This window comes from Triticum aestivum, chromosome 4D (genome assembly GCF_018294505.1).
Source record: "Triticum aestivum cultivar Chinese Spring chromosome 4D, IWGSC CS RefSeq v2.1, whole genome shotgun sequence".
Classification (NCBI taxonomy): Eukaryota; Viridiplantae; Streptophyta; class Magnoliopsida; order Poales; family Poaceae; genus Triticum; species Triticum aestivum.
Window position 1 is genome coordinate 512,754,402 of NC_057805.1, and position 23,469 is coordinate 512,777,870.

At 43.7% G+C, this 23,469-nt stretch overlaps 3 protein-coding genes across 4 annotated transcripts; 2 read left to right on the top strand and 1 right to left on the bottom strand.

Moving 5' to 3' along the window:
- The first annotated feature begins 606 nt into the window (after positions 1-606).
- Positions 607-2,020, top strand: LOC123100749 (uncharacterized). 2 transcript variants are annotated; one of them, XR_006448458.1, is made up of 3 exons: positions 607-1,409; positions 1,550-1,672; positions 1,758-2,020. XR_006448458.1 is itself a non-coding variant. In XM_044522629.1 (2 exons), the coding sequence occupies exon 1, from the start codon at positions 637-639 to the stop codon at positions 1,279-1,281; it is 645 nt and encodes a 214-aa protein (XP_044378564.1). In that variant the 5' UTR covers positions 607-636; the 3' UTR covers positions 1,282-1,409; positions 1,550-2,020. The 2 variants fall into 2 exon arrangements, 1 of the variants encoding a protein (XP_044378564.1); XM_044522629.1 differs by having other exon boundaries at positions 1,550-2,020.
- Positions 2,021-12,337: 10,317 nt separating this feature from the next.
- LOC123100751 (peroxidase 2) lies at positions 12,338-13,647 on the bottom strand. The gene is made up of 3 exons (XM_044522630.1): positions 13,418-13,647; positions 13,153-13,329; positions 12,338-13,050 (listed from the first exon to the last, which is right to left on the bottom strand). The coding sequence occupies exons 1-3, from the start codon at positions 13,619-13,621 to the stop codon at positions 12,487-12,489; spliced, it is 945 nt and encodes a 314-aa protein (XP_044378565.1). The 5' UTR covers positions 13,622-13,647; the 3' UTR covers positions 12,338-12,486.
- Positions 13,648-21,062: 7,415 nt separating this feature from the next.
- LOC123100752 (heat stress transcription factor C-2a) lies at positions 21,063-22,386 on the top strand. Its single transcript, XM_044522631.1, has one exon. The coding sequence runs from the start codon at positions 21,294-21,296 to the stop codon at positions 22,122-22,124; it is 831 nt and encodes a 276-aa protein (XP_044378566.1). The 5' UTR covers positions 21,063-21,293; the 3' UTR covers positions 22,125-22,386.
- Positions 22,387-23,469: the final 1,083 nt, after the last annotated feature.

Sequence of the window (23,469 nt, forward strand, 5' to 3'; positions counted from 1 at the left end):
CACAAGAAGGTGGTGGTGATTACTGATCACTTTGTGCCAGTTTCGGCCACTGTATATATGTCTCCTTATTGTTTGACATTATGCCATATTGATGATAGCTTATTCCGAGCATCACAATCAGAGTTCTGGTAACGGCACATATCTGTGTTGAGCTATCTTGTGTTCCAACATTTCTTCAGAATCAACCTCGCACGTGCGTGCAAACGTACATACGACCGTACGTGATGACCCCATGAACAACTTTTGCTAGCTATTTATCACAACATTCTTCTGATTTCTGCCTTTATGAGCAAGCATGATTCACATGCAGGTGGAGTGGAGTAGACATGGGCAATCAAAGGACACTCCTACAATCATACGCCAGACAACAGAGGATGAGTACGATCCTACTGCCCCTTCATTCATTGCAAGCCACACCTTTCTTGACACATGATATTGGTAGATGCACTAGCCTACATGCGTGCTGCCTCCTCTGCCCCCATTCACCCATTCCCGGATTTCCCTCTCAGCCATCAAGTCCAATCCACCAACATACATCTCCCCTCCTCCACAACTTCGTTATAAACGTGTAACTTGTAACCCCACACATGCGCACACAAACACTACTTCTCTGACCATCTCAAACATTCATACCCAATGCAGCGCCGCGCTCGGCATGGCAGCTCCGGCGAACTCGCCGTGTTTGGAGCGACACGCTACTTCGACGGCCTAGCCGACCTTGCTGCCAGCCCGGTCACTGCAAGGCAGCCTGAACCTAAAGACTTGATGATCCAAGTGAAAGCTATGATGCATCACAAGGAGGAAAGCTACCACAGCACCCAGGAGCTGGGAGCCAAGACTAAGAGCAACCTCACCCCCTTCTTCGGCTCCTCCCTTGTGTCACCGGTGGTGAGCTTTTGCAAGAATCCTCCGGCGGGGATCCACGACGAGGCTCATCACCGGGTCTCCTCGTTATCCTCGCGTGGGAGCAGTGATGTTGTCACAGCTGCTGTTGCAGCTGCTTGCGGCCGTGATTTGGGTGAGGTGGTGGGGGACAGGAGGCTGCAAGGCGTTCGGGTAGTGAGGGGGGCCTGTGGCGGCGAGGAGAGGTGGGTGGTGAGATGCTATGGGCATGCTTTGGAAGAGCAACACCATGTCGTTTTTGAGAAGATTGATGTTGATGCCAAATTAAGTGATTGCCATCAAGTGAAAAAAGTGGAAGATGGCGCTGATCTTGGTTGGGGCAGCGACACTAGCTCTGATCTGTTTGAGTTGGATTTGGACGGTGCAAATAATCACTAGATGGATCGAAGAACTATACTACCGTGAAGGATAATCTTTTCGGTCCGAACCAAATTAGACCATTTCAAGTCCAACGAGAACCCCTCCTTGCCATGCCACTGTGCCAGTAAAATTCGACGGGACCAAAGGTACGTGTGTGTTTTTGTTTTTGTTTTTTTGCACCTTGAGCTTAACAGCTGCCAATGTGGCAATTCATTAAGAGCTGTTCTTTACACTAGTAGTTGTGATGCTGCTTTCCAGTTCAAGTTCTGATCCTCTTAACATGCAGGTTGCCCATCTCCCATCGGTGAATCGCGCGTTGTGACGATCGATGGGTGACTACCTGTGTTTATAGATGGGAGAGGAATACGAATACGATGGTATTTCAAAGTGGATGCTGAGGAGCCAGCAGGTACGAAATGAATCTACTTTAATTTGGATGTCCTGCCTTATTACTATATACGTCAGTAACCATAAATCTTGACTCATTATCGTAGCTCGCAAACTGATTCATCATCAGTGGGGCCTGGAGGAGGACACCATTGAGGAGAGAGTCATGAAGAGGCTTGAGGAGTAGACGATCAAGTACGTCCGCATGTACAAAGACAAGGAGATGAAGGCTTGATTATGGCGACTTGTTTTAGCTCAATCCACAGCTAGTATATATTTGACGTCAGTAGTTTATGGAAGTGTGACGTATTGACGTGCTACATGTGTATGCAAGGAATATAACCTAGCTTAATTGTGATAATTAAGAAAACATCGCTTAACTTTGATGCTGTGAGTGGGTGTACTAGTAAATATTTGCAAGACATCTCAGTTTCGCCCTACTGTGAGCCTCTATTGTTCTTCAGCCCACATTAGCTCAAACAGAGAGCAGCAGCATTGGCCAAACATCATAGGGACACAGCAGACAGTACTACAGCAGCATGAGTATGGGGCGGGACGGTACGGGCAGGCCAGGCTAGCTAGGTCGCTCGCTCGCTCTCCCATGAGTGCCATGAGTGACACACGCAACAGGGGAGGGGAGCACCGTTCGTGGAGCCCCGAGCAGGCAAAGCATCGAACAGGTCACGTGCAGCGCTGAGTCGCGGCGTATGATGGCATCGCGTACCTCGTCCCCGCGTGTAAGGATGGACACGATCCGGGCCAGTCCGGTCCCGGTCCGAGCCGTCGTCTGGACCGCCCGCCAGCGGTCCTTGCCGGACCGGACCGAGCAGCACGACGGTCCTGATTTCCGGGACTGGACCGACGAGGACGAAGCCCGGGCTGGACCGAGCGGACCGGCCAACCACCACTGGCGGCGACTTGCACATGTACAGCGGCAAAGTGTGCGACGCGCGCGGTGCTGTGCCGAGGTGGGTGACATGCGGGAGCGCCGGCGGCAAGGTGGGCGACGTGTGCGCTGGGTAGCGCGGCTATTATTCATGAACCTGCACATATTCGTTCATTAGCAGTTTTTCCTATTGCATGCAAGTAATGTAGCACGTCTATGAGGCCACGATTTTCTGTGTGCGGGCCTTGCCGAGATAAGGGGATCAAATCTGACGTGTAGTTATTCCTCAAATGGCTTATGGCACCGTGATTTCCGGATCAACACTAGTAGAAAAAGGGCCTTGGGTCGTTACTAAAGCCTCCCCTTTAGTCCCGGTTCTTACACGAACCGGGACTGAAGGCCGTCCACGTGGCCGCAGCCTGGAGCTCCACCTACCGGGACTAAAGGAAATTTTATGATTTTTTTTTAAATTTTTTTTGAATTTTTTATTTGAATTTTAAATTTCTGAATTATTTTAACCTCTAATCTCTAATCACCACCCCTCATCACTGCTTAATTTAAGCTCTAATCTCTAATCACCCCTCATTATTCCAAATCATCTAACTTTCCAGACGGTCACCCATCCTCTCACTACTCCAGCCTGAGCACACTTAACTTCCAGGTTATATTCTCCCTCGTTTCCAAGTCTGCATTTGTTGTTCTCCTGATAATAGTAAAATGTCAATCCTATTAACCCTCAGGAATTTAGCTTGAGCATGAAGTCACACATTTCACTGTTTGAGTTTGAAACTATTGTTTTAAAAAACAATAATTATTGAGTAACACTAATATTTCCTGAATAAATAGTTTCACCATTGTTTGACCACAGTTTGACCATAGTTTGACCAGATTTGACCAAAATTCAAAAAAAAACTAAAATAATTATTTAGTAACACTAATATTTCTTGAATAATTAGTTTGACCATTGTTTGACCACAGTTTGACCAGATTTGACCAAAATTCAAAAAAACTGAAATAATTATTTAGTAACACTAATATTCTTGAATAATTAGTTTGACCATTGTTTGACCACAGTTTGACCCGATTTGACCAAAATTCAAAAAAACTGAAATAATTATTTAGTAACACTAATATTCTTGAATAATTAGTTTGACCATTGTTCGACCACAGTTTGACCCGATTTGACCAAAATTCAAAAAAACTGAAATAATTATTTAGTAACACTAATATTCTTGAATAATTATTTAGTAACACTAATACTTCTTGAATAAGTAGTTTTGACCAGATTTAACAAAAATTCAAAAAAACAGAAATTTGAGCATAACTTTTTTTCCTTTTAGAATTTGAGGATTCTAAAAATTTGCAAACAGGCCATAGGCTGTCAAAATCGCATGCGGATTTCCGTGCTGAACATTTTGATATATTATACGTTTTTTTCTGACATCGTATGCAAAAGTTATAGCCGTTTTACATTTTCCCTATACTTTTTGCAAAACATGTCCAAATTTAAGTTTTCAAATTTTCCTAACTAGTACATGTAGTAACATAACTACATCTGGAAGGATTTTAATTTTTGAAGTTTTTATCATTTTCTTTTGCTTTTTACAAAACTGAAAAGGCGATCCACCGGGGGGCGGGGGAGTAGAGTTTGAAAATGGGACCTTTAGTACCGGTTCGTGCCATGAACCGGTACTAATGCCTCAAACCCTATTAGTACCGGTTGGTGCCACGAACCGGTACTAATGGGCATCGCACCCTTTAGTCCCGGTTCGTGTCTCAAACCGGGACTAAAGGGCTCCGGTGAACCGGGACTAATGCCTTAGCCGCACGAACCGGGACCAATGCTCACATTAGTCCCGGTTCGTGATTGAACCGGGACTAATGTGAATATTGCCCTGTGACCAAAGCCCTGTTTTCTACTAGTGCAAGCTGTGTTTCGGTCGTATATTTTGTTTTCTGCTCGACCGAATAAAAGGAAACTGCAACGTGGGGTGATGGCCCGTGATTATAGGAAGTGGGCGCTATTATATATGTAGCGCCTTCCAAAAAATACTTGCCTGATTTGTTGGATGCAAAAATCACGGTTAAGCGTTTCCCCCACAATCAGAAAATCACGGTTAACCAAATGTGGGAAATGGCTTGTCCCACAGCCTTCACTAAAACCTCCTTACCCTCCTTAGCAAGAAGCTTCTCCTGCCAACCATACACACGCCCACACACGTTGCGTTTGATGTAGTTGAAGGCCTTCCTTTTAGACCGCCCCACATGGACAGGCAGACCCAGGTATTTCTCGCTCCAATTTTCACTGAAAATTCCTAGCGTGTTCTTAACTGAGTTCCTGAGAGCATCACAAGTGTTGGGGCTGAACATGACCACATATTTCTCAACATTAATACATTGCCCAGAGCAATCCTCATAAAGTTGCAGGACATCATGTAACATCGAGGCTTCCTGTTGGTCCACTCTGATCAAAAGCATGGAGTCATCAGCAAAAAGGGGATGCGACACACACGGCGCACGTGGGCAGATCTTGACCCCATGCATGGTTCCCCGCTCCTCTGCATCCAATAGTAATGCAGACAGCCCTCCACACAAATGACAAAGATAGGGGGTATGGGGCAGGGGCGGAGCCAGGATTTGAACATGAGGGGGGCGAACAAAGCTATGGTCATTTTCAAGAACACATATGATATTTGCGTGTCTATGTATCAAGGTAAAAATCATAGTAATTTTACAAAGAGGCATCTCGCAACACAAGCACGAAAAATCTACCATTCTCTTTGTTTCATGTTAGGCATAACTCGCTTTAGACTACTGTTTCACACCATACTATAGTTAGATACTTCTTCTGTATCAAAACATAAGACTTTGTGGACACTACAGCCTCTTATATGTTGGTACGGATGGGGTACTTACTCGTTAAATTGAGCTTCACGGCTATGAAGTTCAACAAACGAGTTGATACTATGTGTATTGCCGTTGTCTTTTTTCTCACCCTTATTACCAATTTTTTGTAAAGCTACATCTAACTTGGAAAAAATTGACCTATATACAGGGTCACTAACTAACCAGACTGACATGTAAAGTTGCTAATTAACCAAACAAACATGTTAATTGGACAAAATAAGGTACTTCACCATGAGCGATAGGATAAGCACATCAGGGTACCTTTTGATCTGACTGCTAGCTTCGACGGAAGTAAGTTGGTGATCTATAGACTCCTTGGAGAGATACTGCAGCAGGATCAAGCGGCAAGCCATTGACGCAGTCGACCGCAGCGCCTCAGCTGATAACCGGCGGCGTGCTTTGCGAAAGTTGGAGCGGCAGCAGGTGCCCTAGTTGCGCCAGATCGATCGATCGATGAAAAGCGACGCGCACGTTCTAGGCGGATAGATTAAAAGGCCAATCAAGACGCTAGAAGCCTTCCACGATGGGCTAACGGGCTGTATTTTGGGCTCCTGGTAAAGCTACAGAACTAAATTGTGGGCTTCAAATCTTAATCGAGTGATTATCTACGGCAACGCGTCCTATTATATAGGTATACTACTACTAGCGCGGGGGGGGGTCCAGCCCCTGCTCGCCCCCTGTCTCCGCCCCTGGTATGGGGTCTCCCTGTCCCAAACCTCGTGACAGACTGAACTGATTTATAAGCTCTCTGTTTACCTTTATTTGGTACCGTCACTACTGGGAAAGGCCCTATAGATGAGCGCAATAGAGTGGACGGCGGGCCAAGACACCCACCACAACTAGTTAGGACAAGTAGCATTGGCAGGTAACATAAAGCAACCGCCAGAGCTAGGGGCACTCCAGTGGTGGACGATATACATCACCCGCCATAAACAAGCACTGCTGAGGGTGGCTATGTTATAAATGTTTTTGTGGCGAGTGGCTAGGATTACCCGCCACTGTTGTTACAGGCAGCGGTGGCGGTGTCCTGCCACAGCTAAAAGCCTCCAACCGGCTATATATATATATATACACATATACACTTGGCCATGCCCGCCACACATAGGTTAGCGGCAGACTGTTCAAATTCAACTGAAGTATTGCCGCCTGTCACCCCAAATTAGCAGTGGCGGGTGGTGTGGCGCGCCCGCCGCAAGTGACGAGTACTATCTGCACGCGCGCGCCCCCTACCCCCTCACTCTCTCCCTCATCTCGCTCTCGTCGCCGCTTTCACCCTCCACCACGGCGCTGCCCACGTCCTCGCCGTTGCCATCCTCACCCTCGCTGTCAACGTCCTCTCCCTCGTTGTCACCGCCCGCTACCCTCGTCCTCGTCATTGCCATCCGCCGTCCGCTGCCGTCATCACCGCCCTCGCCCTCGCTGTTGTTGTCCGTTGCCGCCGTTGTCCTCGCCCTCCACCATGTCACCCTCGCCCTCGATCTGCCGCTGTCGTCGCCCTCGATCCGCCACCCTATCGCCCTCCACTCCGGCAGGTATAAGGTCACCGTGCCCGCTTGTATTTCAGGTCGTCCTCGTCGCCACCCGCAGCCGCGGCCGCCATGCACAAGGACAGCCACGACAGCACCCACGTTCGACTAGGGTTAGGTTAGGGTTGAAGGAAATATGCCCTAGAGGCAATAATAAAGTTGTTATTTATATTTCCTTATATCATGATAAATGTTTATTATTCATGCTAAATTGTATTAACCGGAACTTAGTACATGTGTGAATACATAGACAAACAGAGTGTCACTAGTATGCCTCTACTTGACTAGCTCATGTATCAAAGATGGTTAAGTTTCCTAGCCATAGACATGAGTTGTCATTTGATGAACGGGATAACATCATTAGAGAATGATGTGATTGACTTGACCCATCCGTTAGCTTAGCACTTTGATCGTTTAGTTTATTGCAATTGCTTTCTTCATGACTTATACATGTTCCTACGACTATGAGATTATGCAACTCCCGAATACCGGAGGAACACTTAGTGTGCTATCAAACGTCACAACGTAACTGGAAGTTTATAACGATGCTCTACAGGTGTCTCCGATGGTGTTTGTTGAGTTGGCATAGATCGAGATTAGGATTTGTCACTCCGATTGTCGGAGAGGTATCTCTGGGCCCTCTCGGTAATGCACATCACTATAAGCCTTGCAAGCAATGTGACTAATGAGTTAGTTACGGGATGATGCACTACGGAACGAGTAAAGAGACTTGCCGGTAACAAGAATGAACTAGGTATGATGATACCGACAATCGAATCTCGGGCAAGTAACATACCGATGACAAAGGGAACAACGTATGTGGTTATGCGGTTTGACCGATAAACATCTTCGTAGAATATGTGGGAGCCAATATGAGCATCCAGGTTCCGCTATTGGTTATTGACCGGAGATGAGTCTCGGTCATATCTACATAGTTCTCGAACCCGTAGGGTCCGCACGCTTAACGTTCGATGACGATCGGTATTATGAGTTTATGTGTTTTGATGTACCGAAGGTTGTTCGGAGTCCCGGATGTGATCACGGACATGACGAGGAGTCTCGAAATGGTCGAGACATGAAGATTGATATATTGGAAGGTTATGTTTGGACACCGGAAAGGTTTCAGATGAGTTTGGGCATTTTCCGGAGTACCGGAGGTTACCGGAACCCCCCGGGGGCTTAATGGGCCTACATGGGCTTTAGTGGAAGAGAGAGGAGGCGGCCAAGAGGAGGGGCGCCCCCCAAGCCCAACCGAATTGGGAGGGGGCCGGCCCCCCTTTCCTTCTTCTCCTCTTCCCCTTTCTTCCCCCTCCTATTAGGACTAGGAAAGGGGGGAACCTACTCCTAGTAGGAGTAAGATTCCCCCCCTTGGGGGCGCACCATGAGACCGGTCGGCCCCCTCCTCCCCTCCTTTATATACGGGGGAGGGGGCAACCCCATAGACACACAAGTTGACTTTTTAGCCGTGTGCGGTGCCCCCTCCACATATTTCCACCTCGGTCATATCATTGTAGAGCTTAGGCGAAGCCCTGCGTCGGTAACTTCATCATCACTGTCATCATGCCGTCGTGCTGATGAAACTCTCCCTCGGCCTCAGCTGGATCAAGAGTTCGAGGGATGTCACCGAGCTGAACGTGTGCAGATCGCGGAGGTGTCGTGCGTTTGGTACTTGATCGGTTGGATCACGAAGACGTTCGACTACATCAACCGCGTTACCTAACGCTTCCGCTTTCGGTCTACGAGGGTACGTAGACACACTCTACCCTCTCGTTGCTATGCATCTCCTAGATAGATCTTGCGTGATCGTAGGAAATTTTTTGAAATACTGTGTTCCCCAATAGTGGTATCAGAGCCAGGTTTATGCGTAGATGTTATATGCACGAGTAGAACACAAAGAGTTGTGGGCGATAATAGTCATACTGCTTACCCGCATGTCATACTTTGATTCAGCGGTATTGTCGGATGAAGCGGCCCAGACCGATATTACATGACCGCGTTCATGAGACTGGTTCTACCGCCATGCTTCGCACACAGGTGGCTAGTGGGTGTCTGTTTCTCCAACTTTAGTTGAATCGAGTGTGACTACGCCCGGTCCTTGTTGAAGGTTAAAATAGCACACTTGACGAAAAATCGTTGTGGTGTTTGATGCGTAGGTAAGAACGGTTCTTGCTAAAGCCCGTAGCAGCCACGTAAAATTTGTAACAACAAGTAGAGGACGTCTAACTTGTTTTTGCAGGGCATGTTGTGATGTGATATGGTCAAGACGTGATGATATATAAATTGTTGTATGAGATGATCATGTTTTGTAACAGTTATCGGCAACTGGCAGGAGCCTTATGGTTGTCGCTTTATTGTATGAAATGCAATCGCCATGTAATTGCTTTACTTTATCACTAAGCGGTATCGATAGTCGTGATAGGTGTCAAGCCGGTGACGGTGGTGATCATGACGGTGCTTTGGAGATGGAGATCAAAGGCACAAGATGATGATGGCCATATCATATCACTTATATTGATTGCATGTGATGTTTATCCTTTATGCATCTTATTTTGCTTAGTTCAGCGGTAGCATTATAAGATGATCTCTCACTAAATTTCAAGGTATAAGTGTTCTCCCTGAGTATGCACCGTTGCGACAGTTCGTCGTGCCGAGACACCACGTGATGATCGGGTGTGATAAGCTCTAAGTTCACATACAACGGATGCAAGCCAGTTTTGCACACGTAGAATACTCGGGTTAAACTTGACGAGCCTAGCATATGCAGATATGGCCTCGGAACACTGAGACCGAAAGGTCGAGCGTGAATCATATAGTATATATGATCAACATAGTGATGTTCACCATTGAAAACTACTCCATCTCACGTGATGATCGGACATGGTTTAGTTGATTTGGATCACCTTATCACTTAGATGATTAGAGGGATGTCTATCTAAGTGGGAGTTCTTAAGTAATATGATTAATTAAACTTTAATTTATCATGAACTTAGTACCTGATAGTATTTTGCATGTCTATGTTGTTGTAGATCAATGGCCCATGCTACTGTTCCTTTGAATTTTAATGCATTCCTAAAGAAAGCTCAGTTGAAAGATGATGGTAGCAACTACACGAACTGGGTCCATAACTTGAGGATTATCCTCATTGCTGCATAGAAGAATTACGTCCTGGAAGCACCGCTAGGTGTACCACCCGCGCCAGCAACTGCATACATTGTGAATGCCTGGCAGTCGCGTGTTGATGACTACTCGATAGTTCAGCGTGCCATGCTTTACGGCTTACAACCGGGACTTCAAAGTCGTTTTGAACGTCATGGAGCATATGAGATGTTCCAGGAGTTGAAGTTAATATTTCAAGCAAATGCCTGGATTGAGAGATATGAAGTCTCCAATAAGTTCTACAGCTGCAAAACGGAGGAGAATAGTTCTGCCAGTGAACATATACTCAGAATGTCTGGGTACCACAACCACTTGACTCAGCTGGGAGTTAATCTTCCTGATGATAGTGTCATTGACAGAGTTCTTCAATCACTGCCACCAAGCTACAAGAGCTTCATGATGAACTATGATATGCAAGGGATGGATAAGACAATTCCCCAGCTCTTCGCAATGCTAAAGGCTGCGGAGGTAGAAATCAAGAAGGAGCATCAAGTGTTGATGGTCAACAAGACCACCAGTTTCAAGAAGAAGGGCAAAGGGAAGAAAGGGAATTTCAAGAAGAACAGCAAGCAAGTTGCTGCTCAAGTGAAGAAGCCCAAGTCTGGACCTATGCCTGAGACTGAGTGCTTTTACTGCAAAGGGACTGGTCACTGCAAGCGGAACTGCCCCAAGTATTTGGCGGATAAGAAGGATGGCAAAGTGAAAGGTATATTTGATATACATGTTATTGATGTGTACTTAACTGATGCTCGCAGTAGCGTCTGGGTATTTGATACTGGTTCTGTTGCTCATATTTGCAACTCGAAACAGGGGCTACGGGTTAAGCGGAGATTGGCTAAGGACGAGGTGACGATGCGCATGGAAAATGGTTCCAAAGTCGATGTGATCGCCGTCGGCACGCTACCTCTACATCTACCTTCGGGATTAGTTTTAGACCTGAATAATTGTTATTTGGTGCCAGCGTTAAGCATGAACATTATATCTGGACCTTGTTTGATGCGAGACGGTTATTCATTTGAATCAGAGAATAATGGTTGTTCTATTTATATGAGTAATATCTTTTATGGTCATGCACCCTTGATGAGTGGTCTATTTTTACTAAATCTCGATAGTAGTGATACACATATTCATAGTATTGAAGCCAAAAGATATAAGTTTAATAATGATAGTGCAACTTATTTGTGTCACTGCCGTTTAGGTCATATTGGTGTAAAGCGCATGAAGAAACTCCATGCTGATGGGCTTTTGAAATCACTTGATTATGAATCACTTGATGCTTGCGAACCATGCCTCATAGGCAAGATGACTAAGACTCCGTTCTCCGGAATAATGGAGCGAGCAACAGACTTGTTGGAAATAATACATACTGATGTATGCGGTCCGATGAGTGTTAAGGCTCGCGGCAGGTATCGTTATTTTTTGACCTTCACAGATGATTTGAGCAGATATGGGTATATCTACTTGATGAAACATAAGTCTGGAACATTTGAAAAGTTCAAAGAATTTCAGAGTGAAGTGGAAAATCATCGTAACAAGAAAATAAAGTTTCTATGATTTGATCGTGGAAGAGAATATTTGAGTTACGAGTTTGGTCTTCATTTGAAACAATGCGGAATAGTTTCGCAACTCACGCCACCCGGAACACCACAGCGTAATGGTGTGTCCGAACGTCGTAACCGCACTTCATTAGATATGGTGCGATCTATGATGTCTCTTACTGATTTACTGCTATCGTTTTGGGGTTATGCTTTAGAGACGGCTGCATTCACGTTAAATAGGGCACCATATAAATCCGTTGAGACGACACCATATGAACTCTGGTTTTATATGTCGAGTGGGTGTTGTCTTTCTCCCAACAACCCAGAGATGGGGCGACTCTTTTTTATATCTTGCTAGAATTTTTAATTAAACTCTTAATTCTGATAGAATGAAAGTAAATATGTGTGTTGGAACAGATATGAAACATGTGAAAGTGTGAAATTGAAGTGAACTTTTAGTGAAATTTCGTTGGAATATTTGTGAACAATCTCTGAAACTTTGGGAAACTTGACATGATTATTGTCTCTAGAAAATTATGAGATCATAAAAAAATTGACATAACGTTTTACACAAAAACAAATGTGAACAGGTTATGAATAATTTGCAAAGTATAGAAGAGAAACAAATTGAAGAATAATGGGCTCCAAAAAATTACAATAGGTACAAAAAAAGCAAGAAATAATGGAGTATGTGGCACCACAAGGTGCTGCAGAGACATGGATGGCTCATTTTGTGGAGAAAATATGTGGCTAATTGGGATCTCAAAGAGGTTGATGCATGGTCGACGCTATCATTTCAGTGCAAATGGCCGGCCGGCAATTCTTAGTTCGCCCTAGAGCAGGTGCGCCTGACCAGACCCTGTGGGAAAATCAAGGGGCTGATGTTCCCCATCTTCACCATGGCTGCGGCAAAGGCGTTGTTGAACGCATCCTGGTTAGACGCGAAGCCATCAATGATGTCTTCGGTGGCACCACCGGCAAGGGTGTAGAGCACCTGGTCGGAGTGTAGGAGCCCCTTGTTGAGCTTGAGGTTGACGAAGTAGGCGTTGTCGAAGGAGTCCGGGGTCGTATCGTCCAATGGGGCCAGGTTGTTGTCGCCAGAGCCGGTTAGCTGAGGGCAGGTGGCCATGCGCGACGTCGCGAAGGCCGGGTCAATGTTCTCCTCGCTGTAGAGCCTGGTCCTGAAGTTCTTGCACTGCGCCCGCCCGATGGTGTGCGCACCGGAGAGGGCGACCATATCGGTGTGGTTGAGCCCCTTGGCGGCGAAGCGGGTGATGAGGTCGGTGACGCCGAGTGATGGGGCAGGAAGGTCACGGTTGGCCAGTGCCTCGCTAGCCGTGTCGGAGTCTCTCCTCCCCAGAGAGACCGTCCATGACGGGCCTCCTACCTACAAAAGTATAACCGATGAGTACTAACCTCAGTTCAAAGCCGTGACACGCATGCAAACAAATAAATTAAAAAGGGGTTGAAAGATCATGTTAGTTCTTACCGCGACGACGGAATCGCGAGCGGCGACGGCGAGGATGTCGGCGCAGGAGACGGTGCGCTTGCACGCCTGCTCCACAGTCGCCTTGATTTTGTCGATGACGTCGAAGCCTCGCAGCGATCCCACGTTCCCGAACGCGTTCCGCTCGTTGCCAGCCAGCAGAACGGACGCGTCGCAGCCCTGCGCAAGCAACATGCACGGTTAACCGCTGGTGTTCAGCGAATGAAACCGATCTAAACAATAACCAAGTAGCGTGTGAAGAACTTGCTTGGACGAAGCAGTCGTGGAAGTGCAGACGGAGCAGCGACGCGGCCATGCGGGGGTCGCTGCTCACGGCGGCCGCCACGCCGCTCTTGATGGTGGCCAGCGCCCCGGGGCACGACGCGTCGTAGAACGTCGGGGACAGCTGCGCCGACGCCGCCGCGGCCAGGCACACAAGGAGCAGCACCACTGATAGAGATGAAGACGCCATGCCAACGAACTGCCTGCTGGTCGCTGTAGGAGAAGCACTAGTACTTGATTTTGTGGTGGATGCGGATGTAATGGCCTGCATTCCATGAAGATATATATAGCCACATTCCTAGGATTTTTGTGCCGTTCCGTCTACTGCTAGGCGCTAGCTGTTTGATCTACATCGTGCACGGATGTATTTTGCATTTAGTCAAATTAATTAGAGTAGACATGTCTTGCAGGGAGTTAATTAACTTGGATATTACCAGCAAAGTAGACATGTTTTGCTAAGTACGTGCACGGATCGATGTATCATGGCACTCAAGTCAACGAAATTCAGAAACTGCATACTCACTTTTTTTTTCTTTGTTCGCGAGGGGAAAATTATTCCACATTTTTCTAAGGTACAGCCTTGTCCCAAGTCAACTTCTCTATATTATTTTTTCGAAAAAACAAAACTTCCCTATATTATTTTTTGACCAAGTGTTGCATAATGTACTATGCGTCGTGCGTGCACGGGCGTGTATATCATGCATACAGGCTGTATCCAACGTCGCTTCAACGTCTTAGACGACAGCCACATACGCGTCATTCTGCATTCGATGTATCCGATGATCTTTATCATATGATTACCCAACGTCCGATGTATATATGCACCGGTTTTACTGCTTTTTTTTGTCTTTCCTTTTTCATTTTTCCCGTTTCTTGAATACAAGAAGATTTTACAAATCCGCAAAGATTTTTCAAATGCACGAACTTTTTTCAAATTCAAGAACATTTTTTAAATTCATGAAAAAAGTCGAACTTCTGAACATTTTTCACTGAACCTTTTTCAAATGTCGTTCACTGAACAATTTTCTAAAATAAGTGAGCTTTCTTTAAATTATTAAACCTTTTCCAAATCTGTGGACATTTTTCACTGATTTGTTTTTTAAATTCTTCACTTTTCCAATTTTATGAACTTTGTCAAATCCGTTAACATTTTTTAAAATATGAAATATTCTTCAAATGTGAACTCTTTTAAAATTCATGAACTTTTTCTTATCCATGATTGTAATTAAAATTAAACCGACCGAAATAATAAAGAGAAAAATGAACGTGCGCTAGCTCTTCCACGCTCGTTGGCCAAGCCCACGAACAGCAGGCGCGTGAGCGATGCGAGCGTACTGCTCTCGCTAGAAGCGATATATGGCACCTCCCCCCCAAGCATATATATTTTTGAGCGGGGAAAGAAGTTTTATTCCAAATTGAGAGAGTTACAGCCGAGAGTCAGAAGATCCTCGATACATGGCGGTCCCAAGTGCTTCCACACAGTCATGGTACACTCGATACGACTATAACTTGCCAGACGATCGGCAACTCTATTTTGATCCCTAGTCAATTTCTGGGGAATAAACTCCATGTCACACATCAACTCCTTAATTTCAGCCACGAGATGACCATATGTCGAATGAACTAGTCCATCCCCTGATAGACAGGATAAAGCCTCACTTGAGTCAGATTGGACAATGACTGGAAGACTGAAATGTTGTATAGCAAGCAACATGTTGCATAATGGCATGTATCTCTGCTTCCAGTGCTTCGTCACAATTGAAATAAACCGATATGCTATACAAATAACTGAACCATCATGTAGTCGGAGAATCATCCCTACCGCTATCGCGCCGGATTCCACTGAAAAAGATCCATCCACTGAAAGAACGGTAATCAGTGGTCAGTGGAGTACTGTACATAGAATCCTATCGGTCATAGAGTGTATGTGTGTGTGTGTGTGTATATATATATATATATATATATATATATATATATATATATTTATTTATTTATTTATTTATTTATTTATATGGCATTAACATTTTAAAAAGTATATGTGGAGAACTTTTTACATTTCCATGCCCATTTTTTAATGTATCATCATTTATTTAAAAGGGTAATATGCGTTGAAATTTTTTATATTAGATGATGAAAGTATTTTAAAACACAATGGACATTTATTTAATATGCAATAGACATTTGTTAAATAAGATGATGAACCCTTCTTAATGACCGGCGAAAAAATTTCTATTACATGACGGAAATTTTTTCAAACAAAATGATCTTTTTAATATGCATCGAACATCTTGGAAACATTGATGAAAAATTATTTTATGGTGGACATTTCTTAAATATCCTATGAAAAAATTAGAAGACCCAATGAACATTTTCGATACCCGGGGAATCTTTTCAACACATGATGAACCCTTTTTGAAAACATGATTACCATTTTTTAATACCCTATAAATTCTTTTTGTAAATCTAGTAAAATAAAAAACTTTTTTCAAAAATATACTTTAAAGCCTTCAAAAAAATTATAAGAAGGGAGAAAGTGAAAAAATAAAGAGAAAAAACCCAGCATTAAGCATGCACAAACTAACTAGAACGGTACTGTTGGTCAGCCTTTGCTCATGGGCCAAGCCGAACATATCTCTTTGTAGGCCAGACAAGCGTGCCACTCCCTATAGGCAAGATACAGGGGCAAACATATGCCTCGCCTTTAGCGAGGCGGAAGCCGAGCTCGCCTATAGGGAGCTATTAGTGAGCCGGCCCAGTAGCCATGTGGTTTCGTCAGGCTGAAGTCACGCACATTTTTTTTTATGTTCTACTTATATTTGTGGGCAGTTGTGGCAGTGTGCAGAGACAGGGAGGGCATGTACCTGGGTTCATCGGCCATTGTCTTTAGGGGCACTAGCGACCCTACACATTGGACGCACTAGCAGCAAGAGAATCAATGGCTAGCCCTCGCAGAGGATTTTAATTTACAATCTATCCATGTTGCATCAGATTGTAAGGTGGTGATTGAGGATATTAAGCGGAAGAGCGGGGCGGGCTACGGTGCTATTATACATGAAATCATAGAGTATTCGAGTAGTTTCATTTTATGTAATTTTTTCCATGAATTTAGGAGCTCGAAATTTGAGGCCACAATCTTGCAAACCGTGCGCTTGAATTTAGGGTTGGCCGCCATGTTTGGTTAGGCCATCCCGGTGAACTTTCTTTCATCCCTGTAAACATTGTGATGGTTTAATAAAGATTCGCATGATTGTCTCAAAAAAACTTACATTTATGTTCCCTAAAAAAACTTATATTTGTGTCTTGTAAATACATATATTATGAAAAAACAAATTTTGTTTTTTAAAATGTCATCGTACACTTAAAAATGTCCATGCAGTGTAAAACCGATATTCACCCAGCTTTTAGAGAATATTTGTACCAATTAAACAATGTATGTGATATTTTAAAAAATGTTCATGCGTTTCAAAAAAATACACGTGACACTTTTGAAAAATAGTATGCAATGTAAAAAAGTGTTCATGTAATTCAAAAAAATGTTTCCTACTATTCCAAAAACTTACTGCATTCAACAGATGTACTAAATGTCGGCAAAGATCTTTGTACCTCACTGAACCTGCATGTCATAACTTAAGGGGTGATTGCATTCAAAAGTTAGGGAGTGGTAGTGCTGACATATAAAAGTTACTGCCTTGTTTGTGAAATCTAACATTATGGAAATAGATGGATAATACTGTTAATATTTTGATCTCTTGAATATTTTTGTGGCCTACCATGTAAGTTGTTGTCTGTGGATGATTAGTTGGAGTTTTATTCTTGAGTTTGACAAAGAAAATGTGATGCTTTTCAAGTCTAATATTAATTAAAGCATTTGGTCATTCAGATGCACTTCACATGTTGGATGGCATCTTGTTGGGTTATAAAGTCGAATAGCCAGAGGAAGCTTTAAAATATATTATTCTATCTTCTTCAAGTCAGGTATGAAGTGTTTTCACTAATTTTGGTTTCTCAATTACAAAATTTCTTGATATTTTAATTAAAGCATTTGATTCATTCAAATGCATGTGCCACCAAAAGTTATACTAATATCTCTGGCAACTAAAGCAGTTTTTCTGTAGTGTCCATTGTTCGTATGTAAAAGTATGATTGAGTGATCCTGACTAATTCTTGACTCGAATAATTGTTAGGAATTACTTTGGTTGTTGTGATCTGAGAGTTATTTGATATATATGTGACTATCTTCTAACTCATGGTAGGATCGAGTTGTCACAATTAGTCATTCGTTCTAGACGCAGTAGACTTGATATATAAATTATTGAATTGTGTGATGAACATGTAGTCATATACAAATCTTTGGGGGCATCTTAAACTGGTAATTCGACACGTAAAATGTTTCAACTTCTCTTTTGAGGGAAACAAAAGAGAGACCCTCAATGAGTGAGAAGTTTGTGTGCTCAGGCATCACGGTGCCCTTTTTTTGAAAAAAAAATCAACAGCCATATTTAAAAGTTTGAAAAAAAATGAAAATAGTTCTGTGAAAACTTGTGTGTATTCACTACAGATCCATAAAATTTTGTTTTAAAAAATGTAAATTGTAAGCTGTACAAAAACACAAAATTCCGGCCCAAAAACAAAAAAATCTGGTCCATTTGAAAATACATTTTTGTCTTTTTTGTATGCCCCGTGTTAAAGTAAAATATAATGATTTTTTGCGCATATGTAGTGTGTGTGCACGAGCGTGCCTGTTTACAAAAAGTTTCAAAAAAAAGTGCACCGTAAAAGTATTTTTTTAACGGGCACCACAGCTAGCAATATTCGGACACTCAATGCTTGTCACAACACGATGAAATCAAGTTTGGCATCGAGTTTCTTAAAAAAAATATTGTTTAGTTGTCCCGTAGCAACACACGTGCTTTCACCTAGTGGATATGAAAAATTAGTCTATTAATAAATGGTTGGATATTTCTAGTTTTTGTGGGATTTTCTAGCCTATTTTTTGTTTTCTGGTAAACCCATACTTTAAATATATAATATATTAATATACCTTGTATAGGTGATTATAAGATATAAATAATAATTTTAAGTTATATGTACTCAGCGTAATCAACAATTGATAACAAAATGTTGTGATGTCCTGCACGAATGGGGGTGGGGGCCTATGCCCCCCCCCCACCCCCCCCCCCCCCCCCACACACACACATAAGGTGGGGGAGTGGATCAAGCCCCCGTAATTCTGAATTAACTATTCATTCAAACATGAAAGAACATTTCACTTTATGAGTCACGTGAATTGTCAAATCTACACAATCAAACCCTACGCCGATCTAGACTGATCGGATAAGTTTCCATAGATTTCTCCACTTATCTTATTGTCGAAATAAAACATAAAAATTAACATCTTTTTCAATTATAAAATATGAATAAATGTAAGATGAGCACAAAATTACTATACCTTAAGATAGAATAATGACGGACCACATTATTTTGTCGATACATGCCGACGACGGTAGATGAGATATTTTCGGGTCGCACGTCGGTCCCATCAGCCACACATGCAAGAAAGCTAATCTGAAGGCTGGACCAATCAGGTACATATCTTCATATTCTCTTAGCAGCTCAAACCGCTCCCTTTCGTGACCCATCCATTAACCTGGAGAGCGGTTATTCTAATGTGGACGCGAGGTACCGTGCATGACTTAGCTTTTGATGCATTTTGTGAGGATCAGTGCCACCTTTTCCACTAAGATTCTTCATACTATTTCTATTATTTGTATACTCTAATATGCATGTTGTGTTGTGTTAGATATGGTACAGAGTTGTGTGTTATCCTAGAAATTGTACAGTGCAACTATCCATCTAGTCTCTCCTTTAAAAAACACATGCATTAAAATCTTATTCTAAAAATTGAAACGTCCATATCTATTGAACACAAATCGGATTTATGATCTGTTTGCATATTTGTGTTTGTGGTAATGAGGCTTTATAACAAGTTCAATATTGAATATATTTTGACGGATTTTCAAATTTTTATTATGAAATATGACAAAACTCTATAAAACATACTGATGAACTATAGAACACGAGAAAAACTAATAAGACTTTATAAGAGTGAATGTTTAATAAAATCGTGATATTAAGCTAGAAGTGTATCGATACAGAATGGAACATCGTCATATGCTCTCGAAGACGATATAACACTACAATAGAACATTTAAAAAATGAATATATATTTTGTTTATTAAACATGTTTGAAGTGTAGTGAAAACAACAACTCATGATAGAACTTTGCGAATCAAGAAGAAACTAGAAATCAATTACGATGAAATACGAAGTTTCTAAAAAAATTAAAATGTTTCATTATATTTGACAATAAAAATCATAGTGTTTCACTTTGGTTCATCTGTTTGAAATCATATCATAATGTTTCATTCTGTGTTAATACACTTCAAACTTAATATTGATTTTTTTAATAAATAATCGTTCTCATCATTCATCAATTTATTAGTTTTTTGTGTACTAGATTGCATCACTATGTTTCATAGAGTTTCTCTATGTTTTTAAATACAATTTGTTTTTAAATCCTTAGAAATGGTCTTGTTTGAAAATCCTAATTGTAAGGAACTCAAAGATGTAAACATGTCGTAAATTAGACTTTCCATTCAAAAGATAGAATAGAATGAAGTATTGAAATCATGTGAAAAAGTATGGATGGATAAAGGCATCTCCAACGGCAATCAGCGGAGAAGCCTGCAAATATTTGGATCGGAAGGTCCAGAGGCACTTTTAGGCCTTTAACACAAGTCGTCACATGTCCGCGAAATGACCTGGATGAGTCCAAAATCGAAACTGTCAACAAACTGAGGGAGATTTGGAGGAGTCCGGCCATCTGCACAGGCACACTGTCAGTTCCCACAGCCCAGTCTTCGATTCATTTTTTTCTCCTCCCCGTCAACCTGGCCCGTCCGTCATAGCCACTGTCCAAATTTTGGGGGGCTTGGTTGGATGGTCCAGATGTGTTCGGAAACTTTTTTTAACACAATAGACACATGCACTCATAGATACGCACATACACTAATGGTATGAACGTTCGCACAGACACACTACCTCATAAGCATCTCCGAGAGACTGAGCCGACACATCATCTTGAGATTGATGAAGTGCCCACGAACACCTTTGTAGTCAACTGAAAGTCTTCTCCTATTGAATGCACATCGCCGAAAAGCTTGAATAAAATCCAAAACAATACCAGCACCAAGGTTAAGTTTAGAAGTGATACCCCGTTGGGATGGGATACAGTTGTCGTTCTAACAATCCAACTACGATTAAAAAACATTCAACAACATGTTGAAAATGCTATTTAAGGAGTGGTCGGCGTGTGACACAAGTGCTGCATGACTGATTGATGTGACACAGTAGCTTCTAAAATACCCAGTTGGGTCCCGCCGAACTTTGCACCCCTGCCCGCTCGTTAACCCGCTTCTGTATCTGCTAATAGTATATAACAAAACAAAATAAAAGAGGGTAGAGAACAGGAGTCGAGATGAGTAAACAAATGGAAAGCAGATTTCAACTTAAGCATCGCCACTTTGCTTGTCTGGGCGCAAGGAGGAGTGCCACCTTCCCCCCGCTCCCATGTCGACTCAGCGGCCGGGAAATCCCGCCGCCTGCGAGGAGCCGCCGCGTGCGCAGCCACGCGTCCCTCCACCTGTTGCCCCTCACCTGTCGGCATCCCCTGCGCTGCGTATATACACCTCGGCAGCTGGGCTCGACACGACACAGCTCCTCCCAGTCCGTCCCAATCCACTCCCCGCTCGTTCCCCAACAAGCAGCAAGCAGCAAGCAACGCATCTTCTTGCCGTCTCGTGATGATGAGCGGCGGCGTCAGCGGCGTGGAGTCGTCCTCCTCCTCGGGGAGTTGTGGTGCGGCGGGGGTGGCGCCGTTCGTGGCCAAGACTTACGGGATGATGGACGACCGGGCCACCGACGGCGTCGTCGCGTGGGGGCCCGCCGGCAACAGCTTCGTCGTCGCCGACCCCTTCGCCTTCTCGGAGATGCTGCTGCCCGCGCACTTCAAGCACGCCAACTTCTCCAGCTTCGTCCGGCAGCTCAACACCTACGGCTTCCGCAAGGTGGACCCGGACCGGTGGGAGTTCGCGCACGCCTCCTTCCTCCGCGGCCAGACCCACCTCCTGCGCCGCATCGTCCGGCGCCAGAGCAGCAAGCGCGGCAAGGATAGCAAGGAGGAGGAGGACGACGACGGCAGCAGCAGCGCGACGGCGCTGGCCATGGAGGTGGTGCGGCTGAGGAATGAGCAGAGGGCCGCGGAGGAGCGCGTGGCGGCCATGTGGCGCCGGGTGCAGGAGACGGAGCGCCGGCCCAAGCAGATGCTCGCCTTCCTGCTCAAGGTCGTCGGCGACCCCGACGTGCTGCGCCGCCTTGCGGGCGAGGGTGCGGGCGCGGGGGACAAGAGGCCGCGGCTGCTTCTGGACGGCAGACAAGAGCAGAGGATGTCCGTCGACGGCGCGGGGGTGGGGGTGGTCGGGCTGTCGTACCACAATCACAGCAACCTGAACCTGGAGGAGGCCTATGTGCTGGAGCCCGGCGTGGACTTGTACTGCGCCGGAGGCGACGCGCAGGCGGACGGCGGCGGCGGCGGACACCCGCCGTACGCGTTCCACGTCGACAGCGGTTACTGAGTACTGACTGCGTGCGTGAACGCTGTCTGTGTGTTGGTTCGGCATCTGCATTGTACTGTATTTCGATTGTATTTTGTGGCTCTGTGGAAAGAGATTTAGGCACGTGCAGATATATATATATATAGTCAGCTACCAGTCAGTCAGTCAGGTTCTTCGTTGGGTGTGCACCCAACTGACTGACAGTCACTGACTTGTGTAGCATTCGGCTGTACAGAGAAGTTGTTGGAATTTTGCTTGAAGAAATAAATCAGATTTTTCGTAAGCACGGGTGTTTATTTGTACAGACGCTTAAGCATCTCTTCTGTAGAAATAGGCACTGGTGCTTCAGAAAAACCTGATTTATTTTTTTAAGCACCACCTCGACCATGGCTCCATTGCCGGTGCTTTCGATTATCTCGACATGAATGCAAAAGACTATCACCTTGTTTGAGCAACTCATCAACTGCTTCTACAACCAACGCATCCAGACTTTTACCTTGAGCAACTCGTCGCCCTTCTCTATAGTCAACGCATCTATAGCTATCACCTTCTTTGTCACCTCGCTCGTCGGCCTTCTCTATAGTCAACGCATCTATGGCTATCACCTTCTTTGTCACCTCGCTTGAGCAACTTATCGGCCTTCTCTATAGTCAATGCATCTATGGCTATCACCTTCTTTGTCACCTTGCTTGAGCAACTCGTTGACTTTCTTTAGTCCACGCATCCGCAACACGATATCGTTGACGACGCTCCTGCAATGACTGCACGTAGCCATTGCTTGGCCAGCCCAATAACCACACGGGCGCATCATACTGACGCCAGCCTTTTCTTGTTTTTTTCACATTTCCATTTTTTTATATATTTTTCTTATTATTGTTCATATTTTGAAATATTATAAATATAAAATAAAATATACTTTTGATAATTTTACGAAAAATGTGAATCATGCACTAAACTTATATAGGAAAATGTTAATCATGTGTTCAAAAAATTGTTGGTGAGATTTAAGAATATGGCAAGTATTTAAGAAATGTATGTCATATATGAAAAAATATGGTCCTAACATATAGAACAATACTCCTGTAATTTAAAACTGTTTGTTAGATTAAAAAAATGCATGATACATTTTAGAAAATGTCCACAAGGTTAAAAAATATGTTTATATTTTTTTGGAAAAATGTATACAATGTAAAAAAATATGTATTGTAAAAAAATGTTTCGTGCTGTTAAAAAATGTATGTGACATATTAAAGAGAAAAATCCAACGATTTGAAACACTTTCCTTGACATTAAAAAAGACAATGACAAAATGTAAAAAGATATTCCTTTAGGCTAAAATAATAGTTATTACCATTAAAAAATGTAT